The following is an 18,713-nucleotide window of genomic DNA, read 5'->3' as shown; positions in this document are numbered from 1 at the left end:
CGAGTCCAAGCTTCCTCAGGGGGAGGGTTCTCTTTCTAAGGTAATCTTTTCTCTTGTCCCTCATGCGTTGAAGTAAGAGTCCTCTCCAGGGCCACAGCAGTCTCCACCCAAGCACAGGACACCAGCACTCTCCTGAGAAGACCATTCACCATGTTTCCATCTTATTTCCTAAATACTAACGTTCTCCCATGGGCTGATGTGATATATAAACCACTGCCACCGTGCTCTTCCAGGTACATAAATTCTTCCTGCTTCTCTCCTGCGTGACACAGGCTAAGAAAATGCAATGCGTTAGTGCCTTCATCATGGGCATCAGTTTCTCTGCAGCAGTGATCAGGCCCTCAGAGGTGGAAGACAATGAACAGTGAAAGTAGCATTTGCAAAGATTCAAAGAGACACAAAATCCATTCTTTGTAAGAAACAGATGCACTGCAACTAACAGAACAGAAAGTTTTTTGAAGACAGCAGCCCTACTAGAATCCCTGGGAAAGCCCTGTGGAAAGTTAATCACAACACGGGCAAAAATGAAGATAAATTGGGGCTATGAGGAGAATAGAGATCTGACATCTCCTCTAGCCAGGCCAGGAAGAGCCAGTATTTAGAACAGATTAGGCTTGCTTATGCTAATCAGAAGCAGAAAGTAGCCCCAAAAGCCTCTGCTGAGATATCTCCCTACAATACAGCAGCTGTGTGATGTTTTTCGAATGCATGTGGGGGAGGTTGGGTCAGGAGGATTGCAAGTTCAAGGCCAGATTGGGTAACTTGGTGTAGACCTTGTCTAAAAGAAAAAAAAAAATTACAGTGGGGGAGGAGCTGAGGATGTAGAGGACTCACCTACCAAGTGTGAAGCTCAAGGCTGGGTTCCCCACTGCTGCAAAAGTAAAGTTTTTAAACATGAAATAAAGTGCACATGAGACCTTTAACACCCCACAGGGCCCTGGCCTCACCCTCTGCCTCCTCTGCTGCTCCTGAACCCCAACCCCCACCCACCCACCACCACCACCCCACCCCACTCCTTCCCCTCATGTTCTTCCTATGGCCTCCTGCTTCTGCCTTGGAGCACTTAAAAATGTGGCTGTGTGTCTGACAGGTTCTGGGACCCGGGACACACAGGAGGCTGCACCGGCTGGCAAAGGTCCCTGAGGCTCACCCAGAAGTAGTGACCCCACCCCCCTCTCTGGTTTCACAACTCTTGCTCCTGCTCAATATTTGCCTTTTTCCCCACAGCCCTTGTAAGTTTCCAGCATTACACCAGGAACCTATGTATCACATTTGTATCTTTTTCTATTTTGGAAATAATTTCAAACTTCAGTGGTGAGGCATGCCTGCAATCTCAGCACTTTGGGAAGCTGAAGTAGGAGGATCACAAGTTCGAGGCAAGCCCTGGTAATTGAGAAAGACCCTGTCTCAAAATAAAAAAACACAAAGCAATTGTTTTTAATGAAAGGACTGGAATTGAGCTTCAGGGCAAAGGTTCAATTCCCAGGATGGATAAATCTATGGATAGATGAATGGATGAAGATACACAGATAGATTTTATTTATTTCACTAATGAGTAGGCACTCAAGTTGCATCCATTTACCCATAAAAGTGTCCAGTTTATCCTTCTTTATGGCTGAGTAGTACTCCATGGTATAAACATACCCCATCTTTTTTACGTGGATAGATTTTCATTTTTTTGTTACTAGTTCAAAATCTATCAAAAAAGTACTTTTTAAAATCAAAGTAAAATTTTGATCTGTATCCAAAAGAGAAAAAAACACAGTGGGACATGGGTACCGAGGTCCCCATGGCCCATTCTGACCCAGAATGAATGATGAGGGATGCAGCCTTTGTGTTGTTGTTTTGTTTCATTTTGTTTTGCTCTCAACAAAACAGACAATGCTGATGCTGCCCAACCACAAGGCCTTGCAGGGTCAGCGCCTTCCCACGTCAGGGTCTGCTCCATGCCCACAGAGGTTTAACCTGAGACTCCTCTTGCAATGTTTTGCAGCTTAAAACTGTAGAATAAAGTCCAACCTACTCTTAAGCTCTTATTCTTGTCCAGTGGCCCCAGTTCAGTTCCAATGGCACTGTAACCTGAGAACCCTACCTTAAATTTTGATTTCTGTTCACATGACACTTTCTTCAAATACACACACAAACAGGATTAATGGTACAAAATTCTTCTGTTTCTTTTTTTTTACATATAATTTGCAAAATCCTTTTATATCAGTTACTACAGATTGCCTTACTATTGTGTTACTGTCTCAATAGTATGGGTAAACTGTAATTCATCATTTTCCCCATAAGTTGCTCCAGCTTTTTAATTATTATTTTATAATTAACATCTCTGGCAGGTGCATTTAGAATTTGCGTATTTCTTTAAATTCCTAGCAGTGACACATTAAGTCATGTGACTTGTTCATTTGAAATGATTGTGGGTTTTCCACATCTGGGTCTCTGAAACAAATTCCAGAGCCAGCATACACATAAGAGGGCACAGGGCCTGAAGTGCTTTGTAACAGGAGAGAAGAGCCTGGGTTTACCTTGCCTGGATTGGTAACTGGAGACCAGAGCTAAGAGGAGAGGGACTAGAGATGCCGATTCGGAACTCTCTCTGGGCAGACTAAGAACCTCCTAAGAAGACTGGATCCATAATCACTCAAAGGGGACAGAAAGAAAGAGAGGCCTTGAGAAGAGCAAGAGGACAAGCAGCCAGAGTGCCCAGCACAGAGCAGCAACAGCACTGGTACCAGAACTGAGGAGAACCGGAGACCGGAACAAGAGGCAAACAAGAGCAAGGTGCTTGCCTGCCTTTCTAGTACACTTCCTGGTACAAAGTGAGACATTAGCAGGCCTGGAGACAAGCAACTGGGCTTGACAAAACTCAGATGTGATATGGTTTTTTCCTCTTTCTTAATCACTAGCTCTAGTTAAAATCCACGCAAAGCCTGGCCTGTACTCTCAAACTTTAGCTCAAGAGAAAGTAATATCTACTAAGCATGCTGGGAAGGTCCAGGTTCTGTATGAAGTCCTGACCATGGGTGAGGGCTTGGGAAAACTTCATGGTCTCCACACAAACTAAGCAGAAAATAACTGCCTAGAGAGGAAAGAACCTACTAGGTCACCACAGTCCATTTTCTTTGTAAAACAATAAGGATCTTGGAGGAAAAAAAGGATGGATATTCCTTCAAAGACCAGTTAATCATGTAGATATAACCTCAGGCCACATCAGTGCAACTGGAACCTTGGTGCAGCCCACCTTCAGCCTGAAGATGTCTCGCTCCCTGTCTCTCTGTCTCTTTCTGTCTGTCTGTCTGTCTGTCTCTCTCAATCTCTCCCTCCTCGAAAGGCAATAACCTATAGAGCTTATCTGCAATCTTTTGTCAAAGACATAAAGAATCAAAGTAGGTGGCCAGTTCCTCACTGAGTTAGGACTCAGCTTCCTGGGACTCAGTGACCGCTGAATTCTTAGCAAATTCCATTCAGAAGTCCAAGACTCTCAATGCAAAAATCTACAATCACTATTTACTCATAAAATTCTCTAGAGCACCCTGAGGCATAGAGGCCCTACACGAGACACATTTGCAGCAGCCATTGTCAATACAAGTTCCTGCCCCCAGTGTGGGGAGTGGGGGGTAGGAGCAGGTATAGGAGAGGACCGGCCCCACCCTCACCCGGAACCTGGCCAAAGACCTGAGTTCTATGGTGCAGAGTGACCCAGTCCTCTGTCCCATGTCACCTGCTGGAGAGTCCAGTGACATTCTTCCCAGGTTCTTGGTGTCCTGAATAAAGAACTGGACAAGACACAGAGGAAAGGCAGTAGAAGCATCCGACTACTAAAGACAGGAAAGAGGTAGGCTCCACTCAGTGAGCGCATGCTGCCTGAGGATAAGGGACAGGAGTCTTCTGTACCCAAAACTCCCAAAAGGGGTGCTTCCCCTCTGGGCCTTGAGACAGCTGTCCCATGGAAAACTCACTTGATGTCTCTCCAGATTCACTTGGCTTCTTGCCAGACATAAATGAAAGGTTGAAAATAGCACTTTTCCAATTGGTCCTGGGAATAGCCAGGTTCAGTGAGGGACTGAAAAAGTTTTGTTCTCGCTAGGTCAGTGTGGAGCCTGGCTTCATGGGCAGCACTACAGGGCCAGTGCTCCCTTGGGGTCAGGGCTGGTGGGATTGTGGCTCCTCCTGCCCAGGATTGTGACAGTAGCACACCTGGGCACTGATCTTGCTATACTAGATATGTAGTTAGACCAGATGATCAAGGTGGATGCTGATAAGGAAAGCATGGCCCATACAATCCCAGAAACTGACACCCAAGGTCCGCAGTAAGGGAGGGAAGCAGGTGGGGGACTCTGGGGGGCCCTGGCTGGCAGGGTTGCTGGGAGGACCCCCTGAGCCCTGGCTGGTGGCTGAGTGTGATGTGGATGGGTCAGGAGGCTCTGGATGCCCTGTCAGCTTCACAGCGAGGTAGGACACTAGGGGCAAACTAGACAAACAACTGGACAAGATGCACCACAGGCCTTAAAAACCCAGATGACACACACAGAAGGCAATACCCAAGACAACTCAGCAGCTCCAGATCCAGCTAGAATGCAACTTTTTCAGTGTGAGGAGGAAGCCACAGGCAGGGGAGGCAAACACCACCGAGAGGTCAGATGTGAGAGGAAAAATACATTAACACAGGTGACTCTGCAAGGTTCCAGGGGCAGCAGGGTGAATGGCTGTGTGCAGAGGGAAAAAAAACAGCAATGAGTGCTATTTGGAGTGGGATCCAATTCCAGCCTTTACCATGCTGACTTTGGCACTCAGGGGCTGTCTTGGGAATGTCCAGTGCACCTCTCCATCACTGTGGTACAGCATCTTCCCCGCCACAGGCTCAGCTTTATCTGCATCTTGTCTGGTTTCCTCCTGGCCTCTTTCCACTGGTATCCCAGTGTCATGGGAGTTCAACGTCTCTCCAGAAAAAACACGAACATACAAAATGTTTGATTGACTTCAGAGGATTGAACCAGGGTGAGGGGTACTCTATCACTGAGCTACTCCCCCAGCACATTTTTTATTTTTACAAAGTTTCATTAAGTTGCTCAGGCTGCTTTCAAACTTGCAATCCTCCTGCCTCGGCCTCCTGAGTACCTAAGATTACAAGTGAATGCCACCATGCTCAGTTCCCAGGCATGGACTTTGAGAAGCCCACTTATCTCTGGCAGTGAAGAGGGCAACCCAGAGGCTATAAGACAGGCAGAGGAAAGAGTCAAGAAGGTCTGGGTGAAGGGAAGAGGACCCCCAGGCAGAGCAGGGAAAGTGGATCCCAGCAACCAAGGCTGCTCCTGCAGTGTCCACCAAGTGGACTCCCAGCGAAGCTGAGCCCCTCCAGCGGCAGCAGCACCACCAGGGCGTGCTCCCTCAGCCGGGCTCACCGTTGCCCCCACTTTCTGACCCAGTTCCCTCCCTGCTCTTGGCAAACACAGGTTTCTGGGCCTCTACCAGCTCCTCTGTGGTCAGCCAGGCCTGGGGAGGGTCAGTCAAGAGGCGGGGCTGGGGCTCCGGATTCCTACTCACTTCCTGTATGGAACACAAGCACAGGGCGTGGTGGGGGGAAGTCTCCATCTCACTGCGGGGTGACATCACATTACCCACTCTGATGCCAGCCTCCTTAATCCCGCTTGCAACAGCTGGGACATTTCTCTGACTCAACAGTCCTGGACAGAGACAAGTGACTACTCCTCATAAACAATACGGATGCTCATTTCCTCCTTTTAGGTTTTTCCTAGTTTTTTTAAGAATCATTTGGGTCTTATAAATTTTCATAGATTTGATGCATTTCATTCCACTGTGAAAACTGTTCTCCCCAGTCACTCCTGTCACTCTTTTTAGATAGGATGCCAGGCAGCTTCAGAGACTCCTTGCTTCTGGCAGGTTTTAGATGTACACACCACAGTTCCTGGGTGGAGGTGCTGCTCAGGGGGTGGGGTCCACTGTTCAGAGCTTGTGCCTGCCTGCCGCGTTGCTGTGCCAGACCCATGAAAGAGCTCCCAACTGCAGTTGGGGTGGCAAAGTGGGGCATGGCCTTGGATTGTCCCACTAAAGAACAAAGTCGCAGGCAATGATGAACGGCCAGGCAAGGGGCCAGTCCACATCCAAGTTCAAACAAAGATGTCCAGAAGACAGAACAGAGTGCAGGCAACCCAAAAGATTCACAGCAGCAAGACAGAGCAGGAGAAGGCAAGAGACAGCAGCGTGAGAGGCACAAGGCTGAGCACAGCACTGCACCCTTCCACCCGCAGAAGAAACGAGGCCAGTGCTGCAGCACCTGCTACATCTCAAGACACAGCTGGGACACGGGATTTTTTTCCTGGGTAATCACAGCATATTTTGGATAAATAAACGGAAGTTACCTACAATGACTCTTTTGAGTCAATGCCAGGAAATGCCAGCAACCATCAAAGAAATGCAAATTAAAACAAGGCTAAACCAGGCGTGGTGGTACTAATCTCAGTACTTGGGAAGCTGAGGCAGAAGGAGCACCAGCAGTTTATGTCGTTGTGTACATAGTGAGCTCAAGACCAGCCCAAACTATATAGCAGGATCCTCTTAAAAAAAAAAAAAACACACTGTGATATCATCTTACTCCAGAAAAAAAAAATGGCTAATGTCAAAAAATCAAATACAACAAGTGCTGATGAGGCTGCAGGAGGGCAGGAGGGGCTCTACCACATTGCTAGTGGAAATGTGAACTGTACAACCACTATGGAAATCAGGAGGAAACTCTTCAAATTCCATTCGACTCAGCTGTCCCCCTTAAAGGGAGCGAAGAGAGTTAAAACAACCATGTTACAGTGGTACATGTGTACCCATATTTATAACAGCACGACATATAACAGCTAATTCTTGTAGATAGATAGATAGATAGATAGATAGATAGATAGATAGAGAAAATGTGAAATTCATACACAATGGAATACTACAGAGCTATAAAGCTAGATATAGTTACAGAGCTATAAAGAAGGATAAACTTGAAGGCATTTGTAGGTAAATGGAGGTACCTTAAGAATATAATGTTAAGTGAAATGCCTCAGAGACACAAGCCTATATCATGTTTTCTATTATATGAGCAATGCTATATATATGAAATACTGTGTAGGTGACACAGTACATGTCACAGAGTATTTATTTGTATATATATTTGTGTGTGTATATATATACACACAAATAAAGAACAAAATAAAAGAGCAAAAATAGAAAGTAAGAAGTTCAAATACTTCTCAAATTACACATCCTGTTGTTTTAAAAATATTGCAGTTTATATGCTAATTTGTCTCATTTATATACTAGTTTATCATAGTTTGTTGGAAAGAAAGTTTGTGTTATCCGGGTTTTTTTTTGGTAAAAATAGTTTTGATTTATGTCTTGTACTGAGTAACTAATTTGAAGATAATGCTACACCATGTAGTAACCATTGTTATTCTCTTATTTGGTTAAGGATATTTGTTTTATTTTTTTCAATAAAACAAAAAAATGGAGGGGCTGAGGATTTAGCTCAGTGGCATAAATGCTTGCTTGGCAAGCACAAGGTCGTGAGTTCAATCCCCGGTACCAAAAAAAAAAAAAAAAAAAAAAAGGAGAAAATATAAAGGAATGCCAATGAAGTAAATAACAGAAAAACTCAAGTTATTTTGTTTAAGTTACACTTTTTCTTATACTAGGTTGTGACTGGTACACTGACTATAAAGGACATTATCCTTTTATGTCCACAAATTATTCCCAGTCAAGAGACTGATTAGAATTAATTAAATCCACATTGCCAATGCTTCTAAATAACTCTTAAACTTCTGAATGTTCAGCCACCTGATTTAAGAGCCAAGACATTACTCCCACATGATTTTGCCAGTATATGAAATAATTAGGTAGAGATGAGAAAAGGTTGAAAATGTTAAAGTCTGATCTGAAACATTTTCTTTTAGACATTGCATATTTTCAGCACAATTTAAATTTGGCATAAATCCCTAAGTTTTTAAAAATCTGATACCACTAATATCCAGCATTTTTATAGTTCTGAGACAAAGAGCATGAGCCACACGCATAACTGACAAAATGCTAAATGCAAACATTTGTACCTATGAAGAATTCAGGAAGTATCTTTTGTCACTTTTTATTTTGATATAATTTTGAATGTATAGTATGGAAAAGCTCAGGTGTGATACAAAACTACCTTCATAGAGTCATTATCCTAATGGCTCATTTGCTCTATGTATTCTGTCTCACATTCTCTACATTTGCATGGTGTGGTTTGTCTGTTTTGTTGCGTTTCTGAACCATTTAGGAGTAAAGACATCACACTCCTGTACCCTTAAATACTCCAATGTGTGTTTCCTAGGTCATTTTCTTACATAACCGCAGTACAATCACTAAAATTAGGAAATTTGACATTGACGCCTTACTTCAGATTTGGCCTGTCATCCCTAGGTTGTTAGTTGTAACAAAACTCACATCTACCCCAGGACCTTCTGCAGGAGGATGTATGCAGTTTTTCGTCACATTTCCTCAGCATCCTGTGACCTGGGAACCTCCCTGCCTCCTTTGTCTCTCAGGACCTTAGCCTTGAGGAATTAAAGTATTGTCAGCTATCACACAGGGTACCCAGTGTCTCTGATAGGATTCAGGCTGTGGCTTTTGGAAAGAACCAAGTAAGTGGTGGAGGCTCAGAGAGTAGTCACGAGGCACAGGGTCTCACTTTGCCTTGTTTTGGGTGATCTGTCTTGCAGTGTTCTCCATTAGGAAGTCTGCTACTCCTTCCCTTGATTAATACTGTGCAGTTGAAGACATTTAGAGTGTACGCCAACATGCTTGTTAGCAAATCATTCCAGCTGCTTTTTAGCACCCTTTCATAATTGTTGCAGTGAAGGGTAAAAGTGATAAAGACAATAGGTACTGAGTGATCTCTTTTCCAAAGATGACAACACTTTTTTCCAGTAGCATCAAAACCCAGTATATAGAGACTGCAAAGATCAAAGTAGAAGACATGGCAGAACACGTGGAAGTGGACTCTGGAGAACAGAGGAGACCTGGGACATGCGTGAGAGGGAGGCGCAAAGGAGCTGCTTTCACGGTGCAGGTGCCAGGGCACAGGTGCCAGGATGCAGGGAGGGATGTGACCACTGTGTACTGCGGGCACATGCTGACACTAGAAATGAATGAGGAAAACTGCTCTGAAAACGAACAGGGTCTCTTCAACAAAGTGACCCACACTGTGGCGCTGAGAACAGTGCTCCAGTCTTGCCGAATCTGTTTTATGTCTGCACGAAGGACTTCACTGGACGTGGCAGAGAACCACAGGTGTAGAGCTGCTGTCCTGCTTTATAGATTCCGGGAAAGAGAACCAAAGGCCATTCCAAGTTGCTTCTGACATTAGTTCACAGCAGTCTCTTTCTCTGAACTTCAGACAGTTACTAACACTGCTAAAAGCAAAGACTTTTGTCTCTGGAAATTGTATTTTCTCAGAATGTGTTTCCTGGAAGGTCTTTGTCCAGCTACAAAAGTTTCATGTGGCTGACGTCAACCCAGCTCAAGTCAATGTTTGCCTTTCCCTGCCTTTGTTATGCTTTTCTGACAATGTGTAAAGCAAGCGAACTCACCAAACTAGACACTGACCAAGCCCAGGGCAACAGTGGTTGGAAAGGACCAATCTAAAAAAGCAGCTGCATGCTGGGCTCTGTGGCACACTGGAAACCCCAGCACTTAGGGAGGCTGAAACAGGAAGGACACAAGTTCAAGTCCCACCTGGGCAACTTAGCAAGACCTGTCTCAAATTAAAACAAATTAATTAATTAATAAAAGGGCTAGGATGTAGTGCAAAGGTGGTTCAGTCCTCAGTACTTAATATCCAGTGCTAAACACTTTCTCTGTAAGGACTTCGATTGATCCTTACAGTAAACCCTTAGGACAGGTGCAACTATGAACCTGGTTTTACAGGTAACAATAGTTGCTTAAAGAGATCACTAAGAGTATCTTGCTGATGTTGCGCCCAGTTAATGTAGACGTAAAGCCTATGAAAAGCTGGCCCAAGTCCAAAGCTGGTTCAGTTAACAGGCTCCCCTCAACTAAAGAACCCCATAGATCGCTCTCCCAACAGGGTGAAAAGGGTGAGCTGGGCAGGTCTATGCAGGTCTCCTATGTTCAGGGGCTGCCCCTGCCCCTGCCCCAGAATCAAGCTGTCCCATAAACCTGCACCTGTCCTCTCTGCTTACTTTGCCCCGGCCCTGGCTCCTGGGGCAAGTTGGCTAGTTACGAACATCACACATAATCCCTGGCACACACAAGATTATAGAGATTTTGAGGTTTTTCATTTGTTTTGTGCAGTGCTGGAGATTGAACTCAAGGTCCTAAAATATGCCAAGTAATGTTGTCCATGTCCCTATCCCCTCGATACGAGGTTCAGCGCTTTTCCTCTGTTTCTCCTTGGTCAGGGATGAGCTGTTCTGCCACAGCTGACTTATTCCAAGAACAGGAGAGAACACAGGGCTGAGCATTCATGCCCAGCGGAATCCAGCTGGCGACCAGATGCTTGGAACACCTCAGCTAGCAGCAGCAACTTTTTGGTTTGTTTCTTGGTTGGTTTGAGTTTTTTCCCCAAGATTTCAAAGTGAGCAAGTCAATTAAAGGCTACCTTCCCACCAATCTCATTGTTTTCTATTTTACTAACACGCTGAGTTTACTTTGCCTATGGTTGGCTTTCCTTGGAAGCGAAGTGAGCACTTTGGGAACCAACACTACTTCACCTCCCCAGGCTTTCTTCTTTCTAGAACATGGCTTTTAGGGGCACTGCATTCCAGAGGCTTGGGGCAGAGAATGATGTTGCCACTTCCTGGCAGGGTGTCCAGAGAGCTCCCTTTGTCTCCTTGGAAAGGGGCATTAATACTCCATGGGCCCAACTGTTGTGAGGACTGAACGGGAGCACCATGAGTACCCCACAGCTACATGAAGGAGTGCTCAGCAGGGCAGCACTCTTTCACTGCCAGGGCCACCTCTCCCAGTGACACCGGCAGTGAATAAGGCTTTGCTCTGGGACAGGCATGTTCAGGGGAGTCCTATGCCCCTAAAGCGGGCCTTTCCTGGGGTGGCGGGCGTGTCGGAAAGTAAAACCTGACCATTAGAAAATCAAATCCTAAAGCATGTCCCATTTTGAATGCACATTTTTTGTTTTATTTTTTTAAGTTTATTTATTTGGCACTGGAGATTAAATCCAGGGATTCACACATGCTAAACACATTCACTGCCATGGGTGATACCCCTAGCCTGGTCTACATTGTCATACTGCTTTTTCTTTTCTTTTAGGTGGTCTGAAAAATTAAACCAACTTGTAAGCCATGCAGGATTACACTTTTATTATTTATTTTTAATATCAATGTTGTTTGTATTAATAGGATTTGATTTATGGATAAAACAGTTTCAAGCTGTGCATATGAATGGTAATGTATAGTACATGAAATGTCTTCATAGAGGACAGTAAGCAGCAGATAAAAATCACACTATAATGTATACCTCAACATTGGACTTCTGTTATGTGCAATTTTTAAAATTTTAGTTTATTTCTCTTAGAAATATTGTCACAACGAGTGAACTCACTAACGAACTACAGGCATAAAACAAGAAAAGCAGTCCTTCACTGTGTATGGATTTAATTTATTTTTACTTTTTTTTCAATCGAGACTTTAGCCAGCTGTAGCAGTGCACACTTGTAATCCCAGCCTTTGGGAAGCTGACACAGAATTTCCATGAGTTCGAGGCTAGCCTGGACTACCACATAGTGAGATCAAAGCCAGGCTGAACCATACAGCAAGACCCTGTTTCAAAAACACCAAAGCATAAATAACAAGCTGTGCACACAGGACTGGTGAGGTCTGTCTTAGTCTTTATAATTCAGCAATCAGGGAACAGAATAGCGTACAGGAATTATGTGACACAAGCCCAGTTGCTTGATTCCTGCACAACGGTTTCCAGGTTTAAAGCGGAGTTGGAAGGATATACAGGGAAAACGGCTCAGCTGTGGGAAGAGAGGGGGCGTTGACCTTGGAACAAACTGGTCCTTCCGAGTAGTGACTGCACACCTGGAAACTGACTTTCAGTGCAGACATATGAATCAAAAGGGCATTTTACTGTATTTTCCAATACATTGCGTATTTCTAAATTCAGAAAATGAGCCACAGTGTGGCCCTAAGTTCTACCCTGTTAAGTGATAGCCCATAAGTCAAATTAATTCTGTTGCTGCAAGCAATTCTGAATGTTCAGTGTAGGCTTCAGATACACAGTGTCTTAACTTGGACTCTTTCTGAATTTCACCATCATTTGGCATTTTAGGGTCATAGTTGTGTATGCGGTTTACTCTCCTTGGGTTTCTGTTTGCTTATGGTAACTGTGGTCGGAGAAGGGGAAGGGAGGGAGTCACTGTAACTTTCTATTAGTGTTGCATGGTGCTATCACTGGTGCATTGAAGCTCTCTAAGATCCTTGCATTCTTTTAAACATTTAAAAAATAATTTTAGACAGGATCTCACTATATAGTTCGTACCAGTTTTTAATTTACTGTGTAGCCCAGACTGGCCTCAGACTTGTGGCAGTCCTGCCTCAGCCTCCCAAGTGCTGGGATTACAGATGTGTTCTATCACACCTGGCTCAACCTTTCTTTCTACCACTGATGGGCAGAAAATGCATGGGATTGCATTTTTAGAGGTATCTGTGGAAATGTCAGGAACAAAGTTTCTGTGATTATAACCACAAATGACAGAATGAAGGTTTTTCCTTTCCTCCAGAAAGTAAGGATCACAACCATACACTAGGCTGAGTCTTGCTTTCACAGAGATTATAACAGGTGGCAGCAGAGTGTTTATTCAAATGATTTCACAGTTGGTTTCCCACATGTCTGCTTTCCATTTACCCACACCTGTCTTGACCACCTCTAGTGAGAGTTTCGTCTTAGCTAACAGTGACTACTAATTGTACCGTGCTGCATTATGGGGAAAAACTAATAGAAATGCCCAAGTCGTGTTCATCAATAAGAAACACTGAAGAGCTCAAGCGCAAGGGAAGCTTGGGCAGTACTGAGTTAGGAGATATGTGTCAGGCACCGTTCCAGTGTTTCTGAGGATACATGGTAACTCGTGTTATCAACCCAGCAATCCTTTAACATGGGCACTTCGTGCAATGCTCACCAGGAAAGACCATCACGGAGCACAGCATCCCAACCACTAGTCCCAGGAAGCCTGGGTAAATCTAATCCCTGACGACTTCCTCCAATGCCTAGCAACCACCTCCCCCTGCCCAGAAACCACTTTCTCCTTAGAAGCTTTTGCTCCCCCAAGCTTGCTGGTGACTTTCTCATTAGGTTCAATCTACCCACCCTGAGTGAGAGTAGACAGCCCAGCAAACACAGCCTATCTGGGGATCCGTATCTCCAAACGTCCAAGACAGTTAGCTCATTGCATGGTGAACCAAACTGCAAGGAGCAAGTCACTTGCCCAGCTTACTTGTGCAACAAATCAGGGCAGCACACAGTTGCTGCAAAGGTCCAGGGCACTGATGGTTTACTTGTGACCAGTACAGTCTCTGTCACAGCTTCTGGAAAGGAAGTTTCTGCAGACAATGTGTAAGCGCATGGGTGTGCGTTTCCAGACCCACTGAACTCCGTTCCTATGGGAAATTTGAATTTCCTATAATTTTTACTTGTCATATAATATTTTTCTTTTTGATTACTGTTCAGCTACCTAGAAATCTAAAACTCATTCTTACTCTTAGCGCTTGGGTCATGTTAAAAAGAGGCAGTGGGCTAGATTCGGCTGTGAAGCTGTAATTTCCTATGATTAAGAGGCAGAGCCAAGCTGTAAACTCAGACTGTATTCCCCTCACCTTAATAGATATTCTATCACAACAGCAAGTGTCACACATTTTATATAAAATTCCACAAAAGTATGGAGAAAATAACCGTCAAGCATAAAAGCCAATCCAGAAATAACACTAGTAAGAGCTGGGATTTTCTTTCATTATTTTGCCCATTGTTTTGCTCTATTAAATTATAACACTCAGTTATTCACTTATCATAAGTATTTTCCATGTTTTCACAGAAACCACACAGTTATAATAATTATCAGATACATAGTAGCTCATTTTAAACACCAGAGGGGTAAAGTCCCTATTTTGAAAGAATTCTATAGCTAACTCATGAAACAAAGAATCCTTTTACCTAGTAAGCAGCTGGTCACCCCCACTTATTTGTGGCTTCTCCGCACTTCTGGGAGTTGGATTCTTGAAAGCTACCTGGTCTGATGTTGGGATACAGTGGAAGGCTTTGGAATGACCAGAGCTGAACCTGACATTCACTGCCCCTTTATCATCTACGTGTCTGAAAAAAGCTATGAACTTTCTGAAGCCTCAGTTTCCCCAAATGGAACATGGAGCTGTATGCACTGTGCCTAACATGCTTGGCACCAGAGAGAGATCCCGTGATGGGACCTGGCCCTGTGGTCCTGCCCCCACCCCCTGCCCTGCACCATGCTGGTCCTCACACCATCCACAGATATAGACTAGTGCCTGAGGACCAAAGAGAGAGGATCATTTTCTGTTGTACAGGACTGAAGTTTTCTCTCAGGAGAAAGGAGAAGGCAACCACAGCAGCAACTGAAAAGGTGCTGGAGGAGGACAGGCTGCCCTAGAGGCCTCTATCCCGCCCCTTAGCCCATCCAGCCCCACCCCAACCTGGTTCAGCTCGTCACTCAGAAGTTTCCAAACTGAAGCAATGCCCAGCTCTGCCTGGCTGCAGGTGGCCTCGTGACATCATTAGAGGCTGTGTTCTTTTGTCCAGCTAGCAGGACGTACGCTCAGATCTCAGAAAGGGTTTTGGAGCCCAGGCAGCAGAACGGAACATGGAGCTGACACATCCAGCCGCCCTCAGACTCCAGGGCTACAACAACACCGGCTTCCAGGTGAGTAGTGCTCTTCCCCTTCCTCTGAGACCCAGTAAATGGAACAATACTCTTTCTTTGCTCCTTGCAATCCTTTAGCTTAAGCAGTGGGATTATCAAGCATTTCAGTGGCACACTTTCAGCCCATTACTTTTCCTCCTTGAGCTCTTCTGGGTTGACAAACCTGAAAAGTCTCTTTTCACAACTTGTGTTGATCCAAATTTGCTCTGTCACTCAGAAACAAAACTGCCTTCTCCTCCCTTCTCCCCTGAGGCTCACAATACCAGTGCAGTTGGCAGTATTTACCCGCAGGCACCTTTCCAAAGGATCAGTGAAAGGGAAAGAATAGGAGAGCCAGATTCTGGTTGGAGTTAGGTCTCTAGATTCCTTTCTTTACACCAGAGCCCCCAGCCTCCATCCCATGGTGGTCAAAGTGCTTGCCTCAGAGTGGCCGGGTTACACAAACCAGACTGTCATCAGCCCAAGCTCACTGCATGATTAATGCTGCTCAGGACAGGGCTGGGCACACAGTCTTAGAAGGAACCTGTCAGAAACCCAAGAGGGGCAGTAGTGTAGCTCAGTGGCATGGCATTTGCTGTATGTTCCTCAGCACTGAAAAAGGCCAGGTCATTCTGAGCTGGTGCAGAGTGGAGATTTTCAGAGTTACTCCTAGCTGTGCTTCCCATCCTGACCCAACACTCAGCGTGGGGGCTTCAGAAAAGAGACAAGGTCCACATTTTGGGCCTCATGATCAGAGCTGAGCAAAACAGAGCTTTTAGGTGCTGACACAGAAAGAGGCTCATAGATGGTCTCATGACCATCATGAGATTAGAGAGATGGGTAATGCCCTGGGTAGTTCTATTGAAGGTGGATAAAATGGAGCAAGACTGCATGGATGCAAGACAAGGTATAATGTTAGTGCGACCATCATGACCCCTTTCATAAGGGAGCTCCTGCACCCTTCCAGAGCCACAGTGCGCTGGTGTGTAGGATAGTCAAGGTAGTGCCCTTCTTATGGAGGAAAACCTTCCTCCACCCTTCTCGTTCCCCAGTATAAAAGGCAAATTAATAGAGGAAAAACACACAAGTTTCAGAAGTATTTTTCATTTCACATGTATCAGGCAGGGCCTCACAGAAGGCAAAATCACAGAGATGTGGTTAACCTTGGGAGCTTATGTACCATTCTAACCAAGGGAAGCACCTTGCGAGGATGATGTGATGAAGTGGAGAAAAAGAGGCTTGGACACTTTGGGGGCCAATTCCAATGTGAGCCGGTACACAGGAAGTATTAAGGAGCAGCAGTGGGCGGTATGCGTGACTGCCATTAAAGCAGGTTGCACAAGCTCACCTCAGTGTCCCTGACTCGTTGGGTGAGGGCTGTTCTCCCGCTGTATGTAACAGAGGACTTCTGTGGGAAGAGAGCCAGGCTGGCCTCAGGGAGACAGGGAGGGCAGGGTGCCTTCTGCATCTGTTCTGCTCAGTCCCTTCGGATCCAGTATACAGCAAAACCTGTGCGTTACTTGTTCTGCAGCTGTTCCACAAGATGAGCAAACATTTCTAAAAACTTAACTTGATAAATAAGTGTTGTCTTGTGATACAAGTAATGCTTAATAGCAAATGTCTCATAAGCCAAAGATTCTTCTCTCTCTTTCTGTGGGATTGTGGGTGATCAACTCCCAATAGCCATAGATTATAGGGATCTCATCTCAGATAAAGAGAAGAAAAAGGCTGAAGAATCTCTACCTCAAATGAGATTAGAGAGATGGGTAAAATACAGGGAACAGTGCAAATCTGGCAGAAAAGCACCACCCAAATAAGGCTGTAGCAGTGTGAACTGTGAATCTGTCCAACGTTCCAGAAAAGGTGGCAAAAGCAAGTGTCACAGAGTAGCTTCCTGGTTAAAGACGCATGGAAATGAAAAGATTCCATAGACCCAATAACAGCAGTGATTCCATTAATGGGAGAGAAAAGTATCCTCCAAGGGAGCTCTCCTCTCTCTTAGCTCCTTCACACCAGTCACGAGCGGTTTCAAAGTTTAATTTAATTTACTTATTTTTCTTTATTTTTTGGAACCTCCTTATTACTTCATATTATATAGTAGTATTTTAAATTTCATGTAAATATTTTCAGATTATGGAGCAAATTATCTGAGTTTCCATTATCTTTTATGGGGGAATTTATTTTAATATACATGTGCTTTGAATTACAAAAGTGTTTCCAGAATGAATTATGCTCTCAAACCAAGGTTTTACTGGATTTTGGCAGGAGGGGCATATGATGACCCCTTTCATAAGCAGCAAGTGTAGGAGGAAAGATGGTAAGCGTGGGACTGGTTTGGATTCCCCATGGAGTGAGATAGTCACAGAGTACAGGCAGTGGGACATTCTGGCTGGAGAAGAGTCCCTGGCACACAATGGCTATTCCTGGGCAGCAAGGGGAGGCACATCCGTGGTCCTAGTTTCTGTTCCTCATGCTCTTCTATCAAAAAACAGCATTCCAGACTGCAGGCACCTCACATCAGCAGAGAGTCTGAGCAGCAGTTCATTCCTAGCAGCCAGGGCTGGAGTCCTCCTTCCCATGCTCCTCTCAACAAGACATTCTGCAGCAGTTTCAGCAAAATCACTGCCTGTCCTCTACACACAGCCATCACTAACAGGACACACCAAGAGGGAGCAATATACTATTTCTGCCTTCAGGAAGCATAGCTGGCTGAGTGTGGTGGTGCATGCCTACAACCCCAGTATCTGGAAGGCTGAGACAGGAGCATCATAGTGAATTTGAGGCCAGGCTGAGCTACACAGTGAGTTCAAGGCCAGTCTGGACTACATAATGAGATTCTGTCTCAAACAACAAAACGAAAAATAGAGCAGACAAAAGTGAGCAATTACAACATCATGAAGTATAAAATAGTGCTGTGAACCTGCACCAAGCACATAATCAATAAACATGCAAACATGCATTTGGAATTGGGTGGACAAGAGCCTATGAGAGCATTGCAGAGGAGGTAAACAGAGCCTCACATGCAAACAGGGCTAGCTGTGCACAGTGCAGGCCCTAAAAGAGACAAGCATGTGTCCAGGATGAAGAGGTGACCAAGGTTCAGGGAGGTTCAGTGGCCCCAGGCCTCTGGGTGCACAAGGAGAGGAAAGGTGTCACAAAAACTGACATGATCAAATTCCTACTTTTCATGATGCCCTGGGTAGTCCTATTGAAGGTGGATAAAATGGAGCAAGACTGCATGGGTGCAAGACAAGGTATAATGTTAGTGCGACCATCATCACAAAGCTGGAGGCAGGGACACAGTGTTGGGGTGGAGGTTCTTATACAGATACGGGCTGTGTTGAAACATCAGGATATGGGCGGGGATGGCACTCTGCTTGGCACCTTCACACTCTCCTGCATAAGGTAGGGTGGTAATGCTATCTATACCAGAATTACTGAGTGAACGAAATCAGCTGCCAGACAGAAGAGTAGACACACAGAAGAAGAGTAGCAGCACAGATGTGCATATCATGAAAACCAGGCTCTGGTGAGTGGGGTAAGCACATTAACAGTGAGCCCGGTTTCTGGGGTAGACAAAAGAATGGGAAGTCAGGGTCTCCATCATGGAATGTCAACGGGGAAGAGATCCCCGTTGTTTAGACTGGAAATCTAAGAGAAGATAGAACAAGGAAGAGGAAGTGTTTCACTGGAGGCCTGTTGGAATTTGGGTGACTCCCCACATCTAGATGAAGTCTAGATGAAGTAGTGAAGCTCATGCCCTGCATTAAGCTGA

General features: G+C 45.0%; 1 protein-coding gene across 3 annotated transcripts in view; it reads left to right on the top strand.

The window, feature by feature from the left end:
* Slc28a3 (solute carrier family 28 member 3) overlaps positions 1-18,713 on the top strand; it is a 94,162-nt gene that overhangs the window by 28,692 nt on the left and 46,757 nt on the right. Inside the window, exon 2 of one of the 3 annotated variants that reach the window (XM_013158418.3) lies at positions 14,839-14,959. The exons of 1 other annotated variant lie outside the window; for it this stretch is intronic. In XM_013158418.3, coding sequence (XP_013013872.1) covers positions 14,900-14,959 — 60 coding nt within the window. In that variant the 5' untranslated portion in view covers positions 14,839-14,899. Of the gene's footprint in view, positions 1-14,649; positions 14,960-18,713 lie in introns of those variants that run through there. One more of the 3 variants, XM_003474963.3, reaches the window with a different exon arrangement.

The sequence above is a fragment of the Cavia porcellus genome, unplaced genomic scaffold (assembly GCF_034190915.1).
Source record: "Cavia porcellus strain 051 isolate PalLab524CR breed Dunkin Hartley unplaced genomic scaffold, mCavPor4.1 scaffold_2, whole genome shotgun sequence".
In the NCBI taxonomy this organism is placed as follows: domain Eukaryota; kingdom Metazoa; phylum Chordata; class Mammalia; order Rodentia; family Caviidae; genus Cavia; species Cavia porcellus.
Note: the sequence above shows the minus strand (reverse complement) of the source record. Positions and strands in the feature narration are given on the sequence as shown.